At 33.4% G+C, this 19,352-nt stretch overlaps 1 protein-coding gene across 6 annotated transcripts in view; it reads right to left on the bottom strand.

Annotated features, from left to right (window-relative positions):
- Window positions 1-7,389: 7,389 nt before the first annotated feature.
- The window catches only part of N4BP2 (NEDD4 binding protein 2), an 81,585-nt gene continuing 69,622 nt past the window's right edge, over window positions 7,390-19,352 (bottom strand). For all 6 annotated transcript variants that reach the window (XM_068543070.1, XM_068543071.1, XM_068543068.1 and 3 more), the window contains 4 exons: window positions 16,408-16,596; window positions 15,337-15,505; window positions 8,799-8,922; window positions 7,390-7,608 (listed from right to left, as the gene is read on the bottom strand). In XM_068543070.1, the coding sequence (XP_068399171.1) occupies window positions 7,563-7,608; window positions 8,799-8,922; window positions 15,337-15,505; window positions 16,408-16,596 (528 nt within the window). In that variant the 3' untranslated portion in view covers window positions 7,390-7,562. The remainder of the gene's footprint in view (window positions 7,609-8,798; window positions 8,923-15,336; window positions 15,506-16,407; window positions 16,597-19,352) is intronic.

A 19,352-nucleotide genomic window follows, 5' to 3' on the forward strand; every position in this document is an offset into this window, starting at 1 on the left:
TAGGTGTTTTAAATTCCTCCCCATCCCTACGTGACAAAGATGTTTTCCAAAACTCTTTTTCATATTTAATGAAATCTCAGACGCAGTATATGAAGATGCATACTGATATCAGAGATGTTTAATTGTGGGAAAAAACGGCCAATGGCAATTTGTAAAAAATCTATGGTAAGGCTCATCCCATTTTCAGAAATAATAAATCGTGATTCTTAAAATTGATGACACAATTTTATAGCTTCACCTGTCACAATTGAATCATTAATCCTTCTGGAGCCCACCTATGTATATGTTTAGGTAGGAATCCAGTTTGATTTTAATTCATATAGATCTAGTTTCCTGATCTCAGGAGGCAAGATTTCCATATTTTACCTTTAAATATGGTTGTGATTTTTAAATATTCTTTATCAGACTAAAGTAATTCCATTCTATTCTTAATTATCTGAAGTATTTTACCATGATAGGTGTTGAATTTTATCAAATACTTTTCCCATATCTAGCAAGTTAACCATATGATTTTTTTCCTTTTTTCTCCCCTTCTGTTACTGTGGTAAATTATATCCTTGTAAAACCCACTTAGTTGTGATATATTATCCTTTTTATATATCACTGGATTTGTTTTTGTAGTGTTTTGTTAGGATTTCTGCATATATGGTCATTAAGAACATAGGATATATCTTTTATGATTATATTTTAATCTATTGTTGACAATGAAGACAGTTTTTACATGTCTGTTTCTGCTCTCTTATCTCTACTAGTTGGCACTCTCGGTGAATTAGTTCCTTGTATGCTTGGTTATTTTTTTTATTATAAACTGCTTGTTTTCCTTGGAAATAACTTGTGGGATTTTTTTTTTTTTTAATCCACCAAGATGAAGGTGTATTCTCCCTGAGAAGATGTGCATTTGCCTCTGCCAGGCAGCTAATGGTGGCATTATCAGGCTGGAACCTCTTCAAACTCAATTCATTGAAGTTTTTTGGACTACCTAGGTCATGTGTCTTTGGGCTGCTAATCTGTGAGGGCCAGTAGTGGTTTTAAGTTTTTATGATTTTTTTTTTTTTGGTCTCTTGTTCTGCTCAGTGCCAAGGCAACTGAGTCTTTTGCAGTCCAAAAGACTGAGTCCTTGCAGTCTTTTGGCAGTGGGAAGGGGGAGAAGGGAAAAATTACTTCTGATTCATCCCCACTAAGGGTGAAGCCCCTTCAGGTGCTATATTTATGGGGTGTCTCTTAGCCTCCAGGTTTGCTGGCCATTGTCTTTTCTCACTGCTTCCCAATGAGACTTTGAAAACTGAAGCCAAGGTGACTCATCATGCTCAATGGTGACAGGCTGAAAGCCTTTCCTCTACAATCAAGAACAAGACAACGGTGCCTGCTCTTACCACTCCTACCCAACACGGTACTGAAATCTTAGCTAGAGCAATTATTCAAGAAAAAGAAATAAAAGGCAACCAAATTTGAAAGGAAGAAGTTAAACTGTCTGTTTGCAGATCATATAATCTTAATATAGAAAAGCCTAAACACACCAACAAAAACTGTTAGAACTAATAAAAGAATTCAGTAAAGCTACAAGATACAAAATCAACATACAAAAAGCAGTTGTGTTTCTATACACTAACAATGAACCATCTGATAAAGAAATAAAGGAAACAACCCCATTTACAATAGCATCAAAAACAATAAAATACTTAGGAATAAATGTAACCAAGGAAGTGAAAGATATGTACACTGAAAACTATAAGAGGTTGATGAAAGAAAACTGAAGACACAAATAAGTGGAAAAATTATCTCATGCTCATTGATCAGAAGAGTTAACATTAAAATGTCCATACTACCCAAAACCATCTATAGATTCATTGCAATCCCTATCAAAATTCCAGTGGCATTTTTCACAGAAACAGAACAAACAATCCTCAAATTTGTATGGAACCACAAAAGATCCTGAATAGCCAAAGCAATCTTGAGAAAGAACAAAGCTGGAGGCATCACACTTCCTGATTTAAAACTACAGTACAAAGCTATAGCAATCATCAAAACAGACACAGACCAACAGAACACAACAGAGAGCCCAGAAATAAACCCACTAACATCTGACAAGGGAGCCAAGAATACTCAAGGGGAAACAGATACTCTCGTCAATAAATGGTGTTAGGAAACCTGGATAGTCACATGCAAAAGAATGAAATTGGACCACTGTCTTACACCAGTCACAAAATTAAATTTAAATTGAGATTACCCAGAGAAGCGTTCCAGAACCTATGAAAGGTACAATTGTATGGTTATACATGTACAAAAGCCATAAATTTGCAGTGTTTAATCTTTTCCCTACAAAAAGTCACTTAAAAATTCAATCAAGAGAGCAAAGTTCAAGTTTACCACCTCCAAAAAGAATTACTTATTCCCCACAGTGCTTCCACAATTCTTTATACACAGCTTCTAGTTCTTAGGACATTTACATGTTTACATCTCCCTACCCCAGTTTATTTAGCTTTACATCACTTGTACCAAGTACTGCTTGTACACATGGATGTGATTAATGAGTGTTTAAGAAAACACAGAAGTCACTATGCAAATATATTAAGCAGTATCACTAGAAATAACTTATGTACTTAATCTAGTTGCCACAACTGAGTTATTAGATTAAAAGTGATCCCACTAGCAGTTAAATCATCAACTGAAAACCCATTCCATCAGCCATGTTGGTTACTATTTGAATATTTAAGTTTAAATACATACAACTGTGATTTCTTTTTTATTATTCCTAGCACATAGTAGTCATCAACAAAGATCTGTTGAATAAACATGTAAGAACTAATTTTCACATTACTTGCATTCAGTAATCAAAAATGATGTGGCAGAAACCGCTCTTCATTCCCCTAATATACATTCTCTTTCCTCCAAGAGAATGCCCAAATTTTAGCTGAATATTTGGCAGTCTGAAATAAAGACAATTTCCCAGCCTCTCTTGCAGCTAGATGTGACCACATGACTGAGTTCTGGCCAATGAGATGTAAGTGGAAGTGCCCTGTGGCAACTTCCATAATTCTTCTATAAAAGATCATGGCACTTGCCTATTGCTCCCTTCTTTGTCTTCCCTCCAACAGAACGTAGATGCAATGATCAGAGCTGTAGCCACCCACACTGCTTTAGGAAAATGAGAACCACACCTTGGATATGGTAGAGTGGTGAGCTAAAAGGATCCTAGATCCCCAAAAAAAGTGGAAAGGAGCATGCCCATCAGTCCTGGATTCTCTGTATCTCTGAATTTTAAACTAAGAGAAAAATGAACTTTTTTATCTTTGCCATTGGGAAAATCCATAATACCAGCTTCCCCTGGATAAAGGAGGAAGGCAGATTTATAAACGACAGACTTTCATAGACATATACTGTGGAGCCACATCTCTCTCAGTTGGGCACAATAGGATATTATCTCTTTTTCAGTAATTATTTTTACTGTTATGACAAATGCTGTTGCTCTATACTAGGAGTCAGAGAATCTAAGTTGAAGTCTTACCTCCGTCACTAACTAGGCAAATCAGTCTAAGCTTTTGTAACACACCTATGTAATAAAATTCTCTTGAGTCTTAAAATATAATGTATATGAAAAATGTTCCACCATATAAATCACTATACACAAAATAGTTGATGAGACTGTAAGATACCTGTGGATACAAGCTCTGTCTATCTCACTTTGTATCCCTAGTAACAAATGCTCAATAAATGTTTGTTGAATAAATATTTTTAAGTCCTTGCTAAATGAGTAAATTATTCTGCTTTGGAGGTGAATAAAGTTCAAAGGTCTTTAATATTAATTAAAGTATTACTTGAATGCTTTAGAGATGCAATTCTTAATTTTGACATCAGTCAAAAGATATAAGGTTATGAAAAGATAAACCTAGCTAACCCATTTACCTGGTTCAAAAGTAGACCCCTATTTGCTATAGCAAAATAATTTAAACTAGAATAAAAGGTGCAGTACAAAAATGAAAATTTTTTGACCCTTTTCCCTTGAAATTACAAAGTTACACATACACATATATTTTAATATTTAAACCACTAACCCTACCACATCAAATGAAGGATATCCTCACACTAGACAGTGGTTAAAGTATTTTATTAAATTAAGTATGTAATTTTCATATGATTTCATAAGAAATTTTAAAAGCAAAATTATAAAACATTTTCAATAAAAAAGTACAGAGTTAAGAGCAAAATTACATTTTCTTTATAGTACAAATAAAAGTATTTTGTTTCTTATATACTATCTGAAAATTTTATAATATATTCTCCAACTGACAGCTGCAATATATTTTAATGAGAAGTCTCATGGTTAATTCAATCATTTGTTAATCAGGGTTCATCATTTGGGCCATAAAATTCAATTGCTCAACTTTAAGGAAAATAATAAAATTCATCATCATGTAATGTGAAGTTATAAAAAGCTCTTCGGGATGTAGATGTATTCTAGCCTTATTTCTCTAATAAATTCTGCAAAGAGACATTAAGTAACACTGTAAACTTGAATTACATTTTAAAAATAAGCACCATTAACATACATTCTACACAAACTTACTTTACCTTTTAAATGACAATTTTTTTTGGCCACGCAAACATTTAAATCTGTTTTCTTTACCATGTAAATAAAAATAAGCAATATTTAACCACTACACAGAAAAATTATCAAACTTCACCTCAATTGCACAATGGAAAAGCACTTAGAAAAAGCACTTGGAAAAAACAGCACACATTATTTCTGTGTCTTTTTTATACATTTTGTCATTATCTTACATTGAGAGCAGTTAAAACATTGTCAGAGCAATTTCCTGAGTTTCAAAGTTTCCAATTTCCAGCTTAGAAATAACCAATCTTGCTTTTATACATGTCCTTTTTCTAAGCATACAAAACACTTGAATTTAAAAAGAAAAAGACCAATATAAAGGATTGGAAACAATCCAACAGAATTATTTAGCTTTTCTTCTCAAAATGTGTTATAATACACAAGACACTTTAAAGTCAGGATTTCTACTATACAATATGTCCTACATTTAAAGGCCTTAGAATTGCAAGTAGTATTGAAACACTAATAAATTGAAGAAACCTCAACTTGAAAACAATATAGAGATATATGAACAGCCAATAAATGTAAGACAACATGCTTCCATTCTCCTGTTGAAGGAAGGAAATGAATAGCTGGAAATACTGTTAAGAGTCCCCTCAGTCCAACCCCACTTTCCCTGTGGTTTCCACATTAGTTCTCTTTTTCCCCTGGTACATACTGGTAAGAGACTATTCAAAGAATATAACTGTTACTAAACTCTGCCAAATTACAGAAGTGTTATACTTTTAAAATATTAATAACTTTGCAAAGAGCCATTCTAATAAGCCATATATTAGCACAAATATACCAATACATACGTGAAAACTTTGATAATCCCCACATTATCATTAGTTTTGACGCACAGGATTTAGAAATGGGCAAAAGAGAAAAATTTGATAATCCTCAAACTCTGTTTACCTTTGGCATACAGGATTTAGAAATAGGCAAAACAAGAAAGGGGCAATTATAAAATTTTCTTTCATAATTATGTGTTGGTTAAACTATGCTACATAGTGTGGTAGGAGGCAGTTTGGTACTAAACAACTTCATAAAAACATTTATGATGCTCAAAATTTGCCTATATGTTTATGAATGATGATTAAGAAGAAATACCCTAGATTTACCGAAATAAAGCATAAAATTAGAGTTGATACAGTGCAAAACATAGGTTCTTTCATTTGGTTTCTGCCCACAAAATACCCCACCTCTTGTTCTTTTTGACTGCTCCCGCATCAATCATAATTATAACAAATAATACTGAAATAAGTCTAGCTGAAGTGCTCAAAAATGCTGTTTTTTTAAAACTGCGTAAGGAGATATAAAAACACAGAAAATGAGTATGCAGCTGCACACACTAGAATAATTCTAGGTTTTAGTATTGTTATTCACATTTCTTAAATCGTATCAATTTATACACAGAAAGATTTTATTTCATTAACAGTTGTAGTTTTATAATAAGTTGCTGAAAGGAACTGCTTTATTTTTAGTGTATACAATTCTTCTAGACATCACAAAAAACATAATGCCAAACTGTTGGCATTCTTTTCTTTTTTTTAACAAATTACCACAAACATAACAAATGTGAATAATACTTCAATATCAGTCACTATTTCTAAGTAATAAACATATATTTTTATTTTTGTGGAAATAAATTCAATGATATGGCTCTTCTTTTATAAGCATGCTTTCATGTTATATAAAAACATTTTTTGAATTTCATTTTCATTAAAATGTCTGTTCTTTTGGGAAACCATTCTGAAATTCAGGATTCTTTCAGTAATAGCTCAATCCTATCATTCCTGATCCAAATAATTTTTTAAGCTTATCAAAAAGCAATACAATTGTTTGCTAAAATTACATATGTTGAAAATATCCTTCATATCCAAAGTCAAATTTATTTAAGCCAGTGTCTCACATTGGAAAATTATACTTCGCCACACTAAACTTGTGTAAAGGAAATTATAACTGACATACTAACAGGACTTTTTAGCTTACCAAAAAACAGAAGTCAATGAAAGTTTCCTTTCAGAAAGTTGGTTCTTTTTAAAAATAAAGGTAAAAAACTTTTAAATTGTAAGAATTTCTTTTATATCAAAAATGTTTTCTATATCTATTTAAGTTAATAGGATTTTGACCTACTGTAGTTTAGAAATTACATGCCTCAAATACAAAATATAGCTCTTTAGTACTGTCTTCAATACCACTTACACAGACAGTTCTATAAGACTAGAAGCAGTTTTATAAGACAGCAGCACTTGGTAGATATCTAACCATTTCTCCTTCTCTGAAAACTTGCCTGCCTATGGAAGGTATAAAACTGCAATATAATCTCAGACTCCAACTTTACTCCTAGAAAATGTACACACACAGAACAAAGGAACAAAAGGTAAGAGATCACGATCATATACAAAGCAGAAGAAAGTGCAACAGCATGTCTTCCTTCCTGTAGGATACGGCAAAATGATTTTTTTTGTATTGTTTTGAAATCAAAAAGCACTCAAGTGTTTTTGTTAGATCTCCTTTCTTTCATTACTGCTGGTACTAGTACTTCTTCTTTTTTAAATACAAGCCTTTGAAGGGCATGAACCAGGTCTCAAAGCACTTTAAATACCTCTCATAGAAGCCTTTAAGACTTTACTAAATGTCAAACAACAATTAATATAAAGGTTACATTTTCTGTCTGAGAAAGAATCAGAGCATTTCAATCTTTAAAACTGCAGCTGATAATTTTCTTAGATATTTTGTAATCAGTAAAAATTCTCTTTAATACTTTTAATAGACAACATATTTGGCATGTGATTCAGTAAAAAAATTAAACTTCTCTTGAATTTTGAAAAACATAGTGTTTTTCCGTTTTATAACTGGACATTACTTCTAATAAAACACACATTTACAGTACAGTTGACTAAATTACTGCAAATAAAACTAATTTTAACCTACAAACCTTCACATTTTTAAGTCAAGGACATTTATTTTACTTTAGCATGACTTTCAAGCACCCAGGTTTAATTTCAGAGAACCTGCAGAAATGAAAAAAAGAGTTATTTTAAAGATAAGAATTTCAAACTGATTAAGAAACATAATCTTGTAATCAATTCAAGTGCCTATGGTAAACATAATATTCACTATCAAAATACTCTCCTTTAAGTTAAATCCAGGACTAATATCTATGCTTATGTTCCTTTTAATCCATTTTCAACATAAATACATGACTAAGGCTGGGGGTTACTCCTAATTTAGTAGTTATTACAATTTAAGATTTTTAAAAATTCTCAAGCCTGAATTTGACCCTCATGAACAACAGCACGCTGTATGAAGGATAAGACGATGTCTGCATTACATTATTTCTATTCATTGTAACAGTACCAAGAAATCTCTAATAGGTAAGTCTGATTCATCAGGCCATGAAATGCTTTCAACTCCCTCACTGTGAAATTTAAAGAAACATGTCTCTAAAACAGATCATTAATCCCAACATGATAATGTTCTGGTCTAACTACTCCTTTTGCAAAAGTAACTCTAAAATGTCATCTATTTTCATGCTCAGAATTAACGCTACCATTTTCTATAATATAGCCAACATTTTATTACATGACATAAACAAAATATGCTACACTCATTGAAACTAGAAGTAAGGGAAGGAGGGTACTTAGATTCCTCATAACCACTTAATGAAAAAGGACATTTCATGTTTGCCAGCTAAGATCAATAATGGCACTTAATTTATAAAGATGTATAAATTCGTAACTGACTGGAGATTTCCACTAATGCTTAAATACATCCAAATTATAACCACATTTTAGCAGAAGCTCCAACTCCTTCCAAAATCCACAGACATGTTATTTCTTTTCAAAGGAATTAATTAAACAGCAACCTTAAACTATGATATGTATAATCTAACTACCTTGAATGATACATTATCAAAAAAACACAAATATACTTATTTTCTTTTAGATTTTTAATTTATGATAGAAATAGTTTTGTCGAATGATTACTTCAACAACAAACATTTTTCTTTCATTTCTGGTTTAGTGGACATCATAAATCTAGAAAGGAATGTTATATATCATAATCTAGTCATGAATTTATGGCTAGATTCAGATGGCTAAATTTAGTTAACTATTTTAACAAATTGTTCTGAGCAAACTATTAGTGTTTACCATCTGCATATGGGCAACTGCCATTATCGATAACAGAAATCTATACTCACCTGAAGCTATGGCTTGTGAGGTATTTAATGACAGCTGGTTTGATGCGAGCAACTCCTCCCTGGCTGTGGTTTCCTCTCCCCGTAATCACAGAGAGATAGGGCTTACCACCATTCTGCTTAAATTCTGTTACAACAGGAATTGGAACCGTTAAAACTGATCTATCTTACCTTCTCAACAGAAAACAAACCTTTACTCAAACACGTATGAAATAATTTTCATGAGGATTTAGAGATTTATCACTTCAAAAATCCCCAAATTAATGTTTTTAAATGTACTGTTTCATCTGCACCTTAAGTATGGAAGCTTCCTAGCAACTCATCCACCTAAAGACTTAAGTGGGACTTCTCCTATAGGGAGAGAGATTTCCATGTACTATCAGAATTTCTCTCTGAAATAATGATGACAACAATAATATTAATGATACTTAACAATTATTATACACATGGAGTCAGGCACTGCTTTAAGTGACTTATATTTATTAACTAAGAATCTTTACAACAACTCTATTACTCTGAAGCCACCCAGCTTTGGTCTGATTAGCAGCTCTGCCACTAAATGACTGTGTGATAGGACCATGGACAATTACTTAGCCTATCTGTGCCTATTTCCTTATCAATAAAATGGGGTATAAGGCAACTGCTTTATAGAATATCATCCTCAGGAACAGCCATTAGCAAATCCACTAATTATAGCATGGACTGCAGTCTTACTGCTAAAGATAATCAATTATTAACTTAAGAAACTCTTCCAAACAGATGATTTTAAAATATCGAATGAACCTGAGACTCTTAAAAGACCACAGCTCCTGCTTTGGAAATGACCTTGTGAAAATCAAGTATATAAATCCTGAAAGTCAGTAATAGCTACAATAAAATAACAAAAAAACCCTGTTAATAATAGGAGTTTGATTTAATAATTCAATAGATACTTGTTCCTGTTATAAATAGCACAAGTTTTGACCTTTAGCATAAAATACATATGCACATAAACATTCCATATTCTGCTCAGTAAGTTGCCCTAAGACTCCATCAGATCCACAAACAGATTGTTTTTCGAGTCTCGTATCTCCAGGGCAATATTTGGACTAGAATTTTAGTGGATATGTTGCTCCTGCATTTATAATTCCTTCTTTGCTTAAGATCCACCTCCATAACTTCAAGCAACATTTTGTTCAAAATTCAACTCTCTCTGGGTGATGGCTATACATGGGTATTCACTTTGTAAAAAGTTTTTACGCTATACAATAATTATTTGTGCATTGTTCTTTATGTATATAAATAAATGCTTACTTTAAAAAAAAATCTCTCAACTAACCATAATTCAGCTCTCATCACTCCTTCACTGCCGCTCCTCTCATCAGTTAAGTCAGTTATTTACAGCATTTCACCTTTCAACAGTTTACTCACTGCTCTGAAAATGTTCTCACATGCCTCAAAGTAGGGTGTCAGAGGATGTTTATTGAATGAATTAATATAATATGCTTAGGTTCCCAAATTTCAGGTTAATCTTGCTTATCACCTTTTTAAACTGATTCTTAAGCATATCTCAGATTTCTTATCATTTCACCTGTAAATATTTTAGTATGTATTCAAAAAGGACTCTTTAAAAAAAACATAACCACAATGTCACCATCATATGGTACAAAGTTAAAAATAGTTCCTTAATATGTTTCTAAAAATGGCTAAAAATGTCCCCCAGTAGTCTCAAAAAAATGTTTTTACTGTGATTTGTTTGAATCAGGGTTGAAACAAGTCCACGCATTGTATTTGGTTGATATATTTCTTAACTTTTAATCTAAAGGTTCTCCTTCCCCCTGTGTGTGTGTGTGTGTGTGTGCGTGAGCTTTCTTTTCTTATCTTTATTTTTTACAATTTGTGGAAAAAATGAGATCATTTATCCTAGATATTTACAGTCTGGATTTTGCTGACTGTATCCCCATGGTGCCATCTAACATGTTCCTCTGTTCCCTATAAATCTGTATAAAGTAGTAGTCAGATCTAAAGGCTTTACCTGTTTCTGGTTATTTGGGGGCAAAAGAAGCTTCATGAGTAGTAGTGGTGTATATTTCAATAAGAAGACACAAAAGGGTCAGATATCTTTTTTTTTTTTAAATTCATCCCCAATTTTGACAATCATCTTTTATGACTAAAAGCAATGCGGGGCAGAGCCACAGATTTTTCCCCTGGACACATTTCTATTCAACAATACTACCATCTGCTGGTGATGTCAGTAACTACAGGCTACCACAGGTAGCAGCACAAGATGGGCTTTGGCTTCCAAAAAGGGTTTGTATCTTGGGTCTGATCCAGTATCACCTTACACAAATTATTTAACACTTTTATTCTCATAATTTTTTCTATTGAGATAAAATTCACCTAACATAAAATTCATGATTTTAAAATGTACAATTCAGTAGTTTTTATTACATTATTACAATGTTGTGTAACCATCAACACGATCTAATTCCAGAACATTCCATCATCTCAAAAAGAAATTCTGTTCCTGTTAGCAGTCAATCTCCATCCCCCCCTTTCCAGTCCCAGCAAACATTAATGTACTTTCTGTTTCTATTGATCTGCCCATTCTAGACATTTCATGTACAATAAATGGAAATCATGTAATATGTGGCCCTTTGTATCTGGCTTCTTTCACACTGCATAATGTTTACAAGGTTCATCCATGTTGTAGCACGTATCAGCATTTCATTCCTTTTTATGGCTGAATTATATTCCATTGTATGGATATACCACATTTTGTCCATTCACCAGTTGATAGATTTGGGTTGTTTCTACCTTTTGACTATTATGAACATTCGTGTACCAGCTTTTGTGTGGATGAATTGTGTTTTCAGTTCTCTCGTGTACAAACCTAGGAGCAGAACTGCTGGGTCATATGGTAGCTCTGTGTTTAACCTTTCAAGGAATGTCAACCTTTTCCACAGTGGTTGTACCATTTAACATTCCCACCAGCAATATATGAGGGTTCCAATTCTCTATATCCTTACCGACACTTATTATTTTCCACTTTATTAAACTATTTATACCATCAGTTTCCTTATCTATAAAATGAGAGGAGTACCTACCCTTTATTCAGTCATTTATTCAAAAGTTTTTTAAAGTGGTGAATGAAAGGTTCAATATACAATAATGATTCAATAATCATCACTGACTCAATTCTTGGCCAAAAAGATGGACATTTAATAATCAATTATACAGCAAGCTTTTTATAAGTACTGTGATACAGAGGAGTACTATGAGAGGCTTTCAATAGGGAGCCTAATTTAATCTGGAGGTCAACAAATGATAATGTAGATAAACATAAAGAAAAGGAGAAGAAGCAAAACACGAGATGAGAATGTAGAGACAGGACAAGGAACAATTATGTAGGGATCTGGGAATTTATGCTAAATGAAACATAGCAACGTGTACTTTCTTATCACAATGCTAACCATTTATGTAACTATTTATTCAATGTCATCTATCCTACTAGACGGCAAACTCCATAAAGACAGAGATTGTGTGCCTTTTTCACTGCTTTATCCCTGATGTCTAGAATATAGAAGATAATCAAATTTTATTGAGTAAATGATTTACTCATCCTCTATAGACAAAATATTCCCTTATAATACTTCCATATAATACTTCTGCTTTTCTTTTCTCCAGATTAAATAATGTATTTAAACCGCTCTTAAATTTTCTCTTTTCTAATCTTTATTGTTGTTGTTTTCTAGTTCTTTCTCCAAGATTTTCAAAATTCTATTTAAAAAACAACTGGGGGAGGGGGATCCTCTACTTTATCAAAGAATGTCTGCTAATAAACAGAGAAGGAACACAAATTATAAAACACCATTATGAGAACTTCCCTGGTAGCGCGGTGGTTAAGAATCCTCCTGCCAATGCAGGGGACATGGGTTTGATCCCTGGTCCTGGAAGATCCCACATGCCGCGGAGCAACTAAGCCCGTGCACCACAACCACTGAGCCTGTGCTCTAGAGCCCGTGAGCCACAACTACAGAGCCCGCATGCCACAACTACTGAAGCCCGCGTGCCTACAGCCAGTGCTCTGCAACAAGAGAAGCCACCGCAACTAGAGAAAGCCCACGTGCAACAACGAAGACCCAACACAGCCAAAAATAAATAAATTTTTAAAAATTAATAAATTAATAAATTTTTTTTAAAACACCATTATGTAACCACCAATATAATAATTGATTCAGACAAGGATCATCTGTGGATGCTACAATCATTAGGCAAAATGAGAACAGTTATTCACACAGTCACAAAGTATCAATCACCAAAATTTACTAATTGATTACAAAGGGAGAAAAGGTATATTTACAAAGCAAAATCTGATATGGTAGAGTCCCACATTAAGCTAAGAAATCAAACTTAACACCACCAATACTGGGGCAAACTGACCATATATGTCTCTTGATTAGTTCACCAAGGATGACCTAACATCTCCTATGCAGTATTTTCACCAAGAAAATTTTAAACTGAATCTAATCATGAAGAAACAATCAGACAAATTAAAATTGTAGGGCAATCTACCAAACAACTGGCGTGGAGTCTTTAAAAATGTCAATAACATGGAAAACAAAAAACAGACTGAGGAAGTCTTCTATATTATAGGAGGCTACAGATTTGGGACAATCAACTAGAACATATGATGCATGACTAGATCCTGGATTGGGGGTGGAACATGGCACAGCTACACAGGACATTTCCATATAACTGGAAAAATCTGAATATGGCCTGTATATTAGACAACATCATTATAACAATGTTAAATATCGTAAAAGTGATAATGTATTGTGATTATGTAGGAGAATGAATTTGTCCTCAAGAGATAAACATGCTGAGGTATGCGAAAGTAAAGCACCACAATGTTTAATGAGACTTATTCTCAAATGGTTCAGCAGAAAGAAATTCTAGAGAGATAAACAAATATGGCCAAATGTTGACGACTGATCAATCTAGGTAAAGGATATATGTACAAATCATATATTGTACAAAATTTGTACAATATGTATATTGTACAATTCTTTCAACTTCTCTGCAGGTTTTTAATTTTTCAATATAAAAAGCTAGGAAAAAGGATAGTGATAAGAGTACACATGTTGATATGCAAAATAAAGCTCACTGCAACATTATAATTAAACGTCCATCAATAGAGGGATGGATACATTATGATAAGGTCACACAATACTACACAGCAGTTATAATAAAAAAAAAAACTCAATCAGTCTAGATGAGTAGATCTTGAAAACTGTATTGGGTAAAAATAAAATAAGTGGCTTGGCTGATGATATAGTGTGACACCATGTATGTTCATTTTTTAAAACTCACAAAAAGGATACTATAGACCAATTATGGACGAATGTACAATACACGTAGTAAAGGTATTTTCAAAACTGGCCAGAATGATGCAGACCAAACTGAAGGATGTTGATTTCCATCAGAAAGGGAGAGAAGAAAGAGAAAAGGATTGGGGATAATGCTAAGGGAGGAACAAAAAATATATATATATATATATATGAAGCACATATAGTAAAATGTTATCACTTGTTACTTACATTCATGGGTACAGGTGTTCGTTATTTTACTCGCAACTTTTTCAATGGTTTTTCAGTGGTTTTCATGATAAACTTTTTATATCAATTATATTTAATCAAGCATTTAATTACAACTGAACTGTAAAACCTATATGTGCTGAACTGATAAACCTATATAACATATAGTATAAAACTTTCTAAAATATATGTAAATTAATTAACCAGAACAATACAGCTATCAATGACAGAGCAGTATTATGGAACCACAGGGTAATAACTGAGGCATGGATTCCATGTCTCCACAATAAAATGTAAGACAAAGAGAGAGCCAAGTTGAGAATTCAAAAATATCCTAGTAGTGCTAAGAGGAGATGACTCCCTAGTATTAGAGTACTACAACAGACTGAATTTTCCCAAGTGCTACCATCTGGTGATGAAAAGGAAACAAGATGATAAACCAACAAGATACTTTAACGTATATAAAGTACATGATATTGATTGTAAGAGGCAGGCAGTAGCATTCCTACTGACCCGCAAAGACAAAATACAAGCAGAAAGGGAGAAGGGCATACCACCATAATGCAAACACTCAGAAATCCTGCCTTTATGATAATTCTATAAAAATCCTATCACCTAATTTACTTCTGCATTTTATTAAACATCTGTTGAGCAACTGACATCTAATAAGTATCTATTAGCTTTAATAAATGTCTACTGAACAAAGATGTATTATATTCCTGAATGGTCCAGAGGAATCTCAGATTACATCATGCCCTCCCTTTGACAATTATAACAAAGGAATACAAACATAACTGAAACAGGAAAATAAAAATGTTAATGGACATGGCAGTTAGAATTCTTTCCCAAGGTTTTCTTGAAGAATGAATCTAATACAAACATCTATAAATGTGGCACAGATATCCTCAGCCTGCACATTCAGACTCCCTTGAATTTGTGAAAATCTGTCATGACTGTAGTCCTACCTTCAGTTTTCTGCTGTAAAACTGTCATCAAATGTTCTATAGCCTCATCCACATGCAGCCCATGGAGGTCTAAAACATTCTGTGGCAGCAGGGAGGCATTGACTTTCTCAAAGATCTCCACAGCAGCAAGGTGATTGGCTTCTTTCATCTTCTGCTCATGGAGACTACCCTTTAATTATAAACATATCATCAGTAATCACTTTTGATATCTGCTACTTAGTAAGCAATGAGGAAACAAATAGTGCCCCAAATAAAAGGAAGAACAAAAAAGGCAACAACACATGTAAAATTTTAAATAATGCAATGGGCTAATATGCAAGAATGCACCAAAATTTAGGTGAATTTCAGTGGACTAATAACATAGTTCTTAAACTACTAAATCATCATTTCTAACACATTCTCTGATCCAAAAATCATAGGAAAGGGACACTTAAATAAACAACACACATCTCAAGAAGGAATCCACTGGTTTATCTTTTGATAATCCCGAGTCTCAACCCTTTAAAACCTTGTAGTTACCCCTGAAGTCATCCCTCAAGGTTTTTGCCATTATTGCTCACAAGGTTATACCGGTTTGACACCTTTTTCTGCTCCATCATAAAAAAGTAAGCGATATGGAACCACAAAAAACAAAAAGTAAATCAATCAGGTTTCTTGTAATACCATGCCGAATGAGCCCAGGTAGAAATTTTACTTCCCTGAAAGATATTAATGTAACTTTCTTTTTCTGACTATGATAGTGATACACAACTTAAAATTCAAGCATGACAGAAAGCACAAGACCTCTGTAATCCCACCCTGGGATGGCCAATATTAACATTCTGCTTCCTTTCCTCCAGAAAATTCGTATCTGTTTAGAAGCAGTACTGAATGAGAGAATCCAACCTAAAAGAAAATATGGACTGTCGGAATTCTCAGAACCATACATTTCTTAGATATTAGGATACTTTATATCACTTATGCAATGTACATTCCCCAGAATAACTTAATCAAGTCACAGTATGAGTATTATCTGCTTCAAGATTATTCAGACGTTGTAAGTGACAAAGAAAAAATAATTTTCCTCTTTACTTGCTGGGCATAAAACGTGGCAACGTTTTTCTTCCCCATCCGATAAGCTTCTTTTGCCTTGCTATAGCATTCTATCCTCTTCTGCTGGTGCAGGAAAGCCTCTGCCCTGTAGTCATCATACTCTGGATACTCAAAATCCTGGAAAGATGGCTCGCTTGGTATATCTTCAGTCTCTTTCAATTTCTTTGCCTTTAAGGTGTTACACAATAAGTAAAATACGAACGAAAGTAGAAAGCACAAACTTTACCTTCAAAAAAATGTACATGAAAACTGGGCTCTACTGATTTTTATCTTTCTTCTTAAAAAACAGACTCTCCCTACTGTCTATCTAGTAAGTCATGCACTTAGCAAGTACTGTTAACCTTTTCATGACATAAGGGTACTCCTTCTTTAACCATTCTTATCTTAGAAGATGTTAAAAAGTTCTCTAAAATTATGAAAATTTAAAAAAAAATCAAGCCAAAAGAGAGAATACAAGATATTCAAGGAATAATGCTCATTTATCTAATGCAATATTTTCCAAATTTTAGTTTGTAAATCCATTCAAAGGATCAGTCCAACCACTGAAGGCAGTAATGTCATATTTCAATATTTTTAAAAAACCAATTGATAAAGTAATTGAATAATATTCTTGTTAAAACAGAAAAGCATGTGGAGTAACCATGCCTTATAGTAGGTAGAAAATCATAGGGAGGTTTATGGGCAGTTTTCAATCAGCTGACTACCAACTAGCCGCTATGGTAGTGTTGACTTTTTGAGTTTTCTGAAATATCATCAAGTAGTTGTTACCCATATGGGACCTTAAATTAAAGAAACTAAACTAACTCTAATTTAAAACACAAGGTTAATGAAAATAATAATTATTACACAAATATGCCTCAACGCTCTCCACCAAATAGAAAAGAATAAAATAAACGCGTCACCATATTCCTAACTCATTACCACAGTCAAAAATCTGTAAATATACAGTCAATTTATTTTTTGCAACAAACGCAAGGCTCTCTCTTACCTAAGAATATTCATAGGACCTACATCCTTATGTCACGCTCAGTAGTAAATAATCACAAGCTTCTTTCATATTAACGTTTAAATATTCTGTGAGTATATGGCTTGCATCCCTGATAAAATCAAAGATTTTCCAGGGAGAGGATAATAAAAACACTTTCTATGACCTTTGAAAAGCCCATAGTGCCTAACAATATGGACATAAAAATTTCATAGCTTTAAAGCCTCTCTCTGTTGGTGTTCATACTAAAAAATGCAAATTACATTTGGTTCTCTGGGAAGGGACCGTTCATTTCTTATTTTTAAAAAAGAAAAAACAGGGAATTCCCTGGCGGTCCAGTGGTTAGGACTCGGCACTTTCACTGCCAGAGGCCGGGGTTCAATCCCTAGTGGGGGAACCAAGATCCCGCAAGCCACATGGCGTGGCCAAAAACAGACAGTACATAATGAGAGATACTTTATCAAACAGCTACTCTCTTTTAAAATAAAACCAAAATTTATTTTTACAACCCTTTCATAGTGATGTGGTTTACTATAACTTCATTAACAAGGGCCAAGTGAAATACATGCTGCCTAAGAATTTATGTAATTAGTGTCACTTGAAAGCGTGATGTACTATTATACCAAAACCATTTCCAATGGTAACAAACTTGCAAATTTTATTAAAAGCTAAAGGGAAAAAGTAGTAGTATTAATAAAACACAGTTTTAAATAAATGTTAGTTTCTCGAACAAAGCAGATCAACCAAAATGTTACTGGTATCATGATACTCCCCTTTAGTATCTCTGATCCCTTGGGATCCTGGGATATCAAAGACAGACTATTCTGCTCACAAATCTTAAAAGATTTTTATCAGTGTTGTGACACCTACCTACGTTTTTTTGAGAAAGGCTTAGAATAATCTCCAGTATAACTTACCCAAATTTACGTTCTGGCCAACATTTACACAACTCACAAAATCCCTTTTCTGATTCCAACATTTTCTAACCATCTCCCACTTTGAGCAAGCACACTTTGTCCCCGTCACTTCCTCTATCGCCATAATGACCAAGAGTGCCTTGCTCTATTATCCGGTGAAAAAGTAATCTTCATTCCCAGTTTGGCACTGAAGGTCTCATCATCATCTTGTACACTCCCTGAATCTTATAATATACTGCACCTATCCATGATGAACACAGGCATCAGTGGTATCATTTGGTTCCTGCTCCGTGTACACACTAACAGATCACATGAAAACCAAAATTACCTAAGTTCTACATATCAGCTAAGTGATGGTGAAATATTCAAAGAACAAAGGCAACACACAAGTGGTGCTCCACTATCCCTGAGTGGTCTTATTAATAAGTAAGTATAGCAGGATGATTGAGGACTGTTTAAAAAAGAAAAAAAAGCCTAAAATGAATACAAGATTAACATACAAAATCAACTGTATTTCTATGTATTTGCAATGTACTATCCAAAAATAAAATTAAGAAACCAATTTCATTTATAATAGCATCAAAAAAACTAAAATGCTTAGAAATAAATTTTTAAAAAGGCATGTAAAACTTATACTCAAAACTACAACACACTGTTGAATGAAATTAAGAGGAGCTAAATAAATCGAAAGGTACTCCATATTCATGAATAGGAAGACAATATTGTTAAGATCGTAATACTCCTCAAATTGATCCACAGGCTCAACACAATCCCCATGAAAATTCCAACTGGCTTCTTTGCAGAAATTGACAAGCTGATCCTAAAATTCACATGGAAATGCAAGGGGGCCAGAACAGACAAAATAATCCTGAAAATAGTTGAAAATTCACACTTCCTAATTTCAAAACTTACTACAAAGCTACAGTAATCAAGACTGCGGTACTGGCATAATGAGAGACATACAGATCAACAGAATGAAACTGAGAGTCTAGTGATAAATTTATAGTCAATTCATTTTCAAC

The sequence above is a fragment of the Eschrichtius robustus genome, chromosome 4 (genome assembly GCF_028021215.1).
Source record: "Eschrichtius robustus isolate mEscRob2 chromosome 4, mEscRob2.pri, whole genome shotgun sequence".
Lineage (NCBI taxonomy): Eukaryota > Metazoa > Chordata > Mammalia > Artiodactyla > Eschrichtiidae > Eschrichtius > Eschrichtius robustus.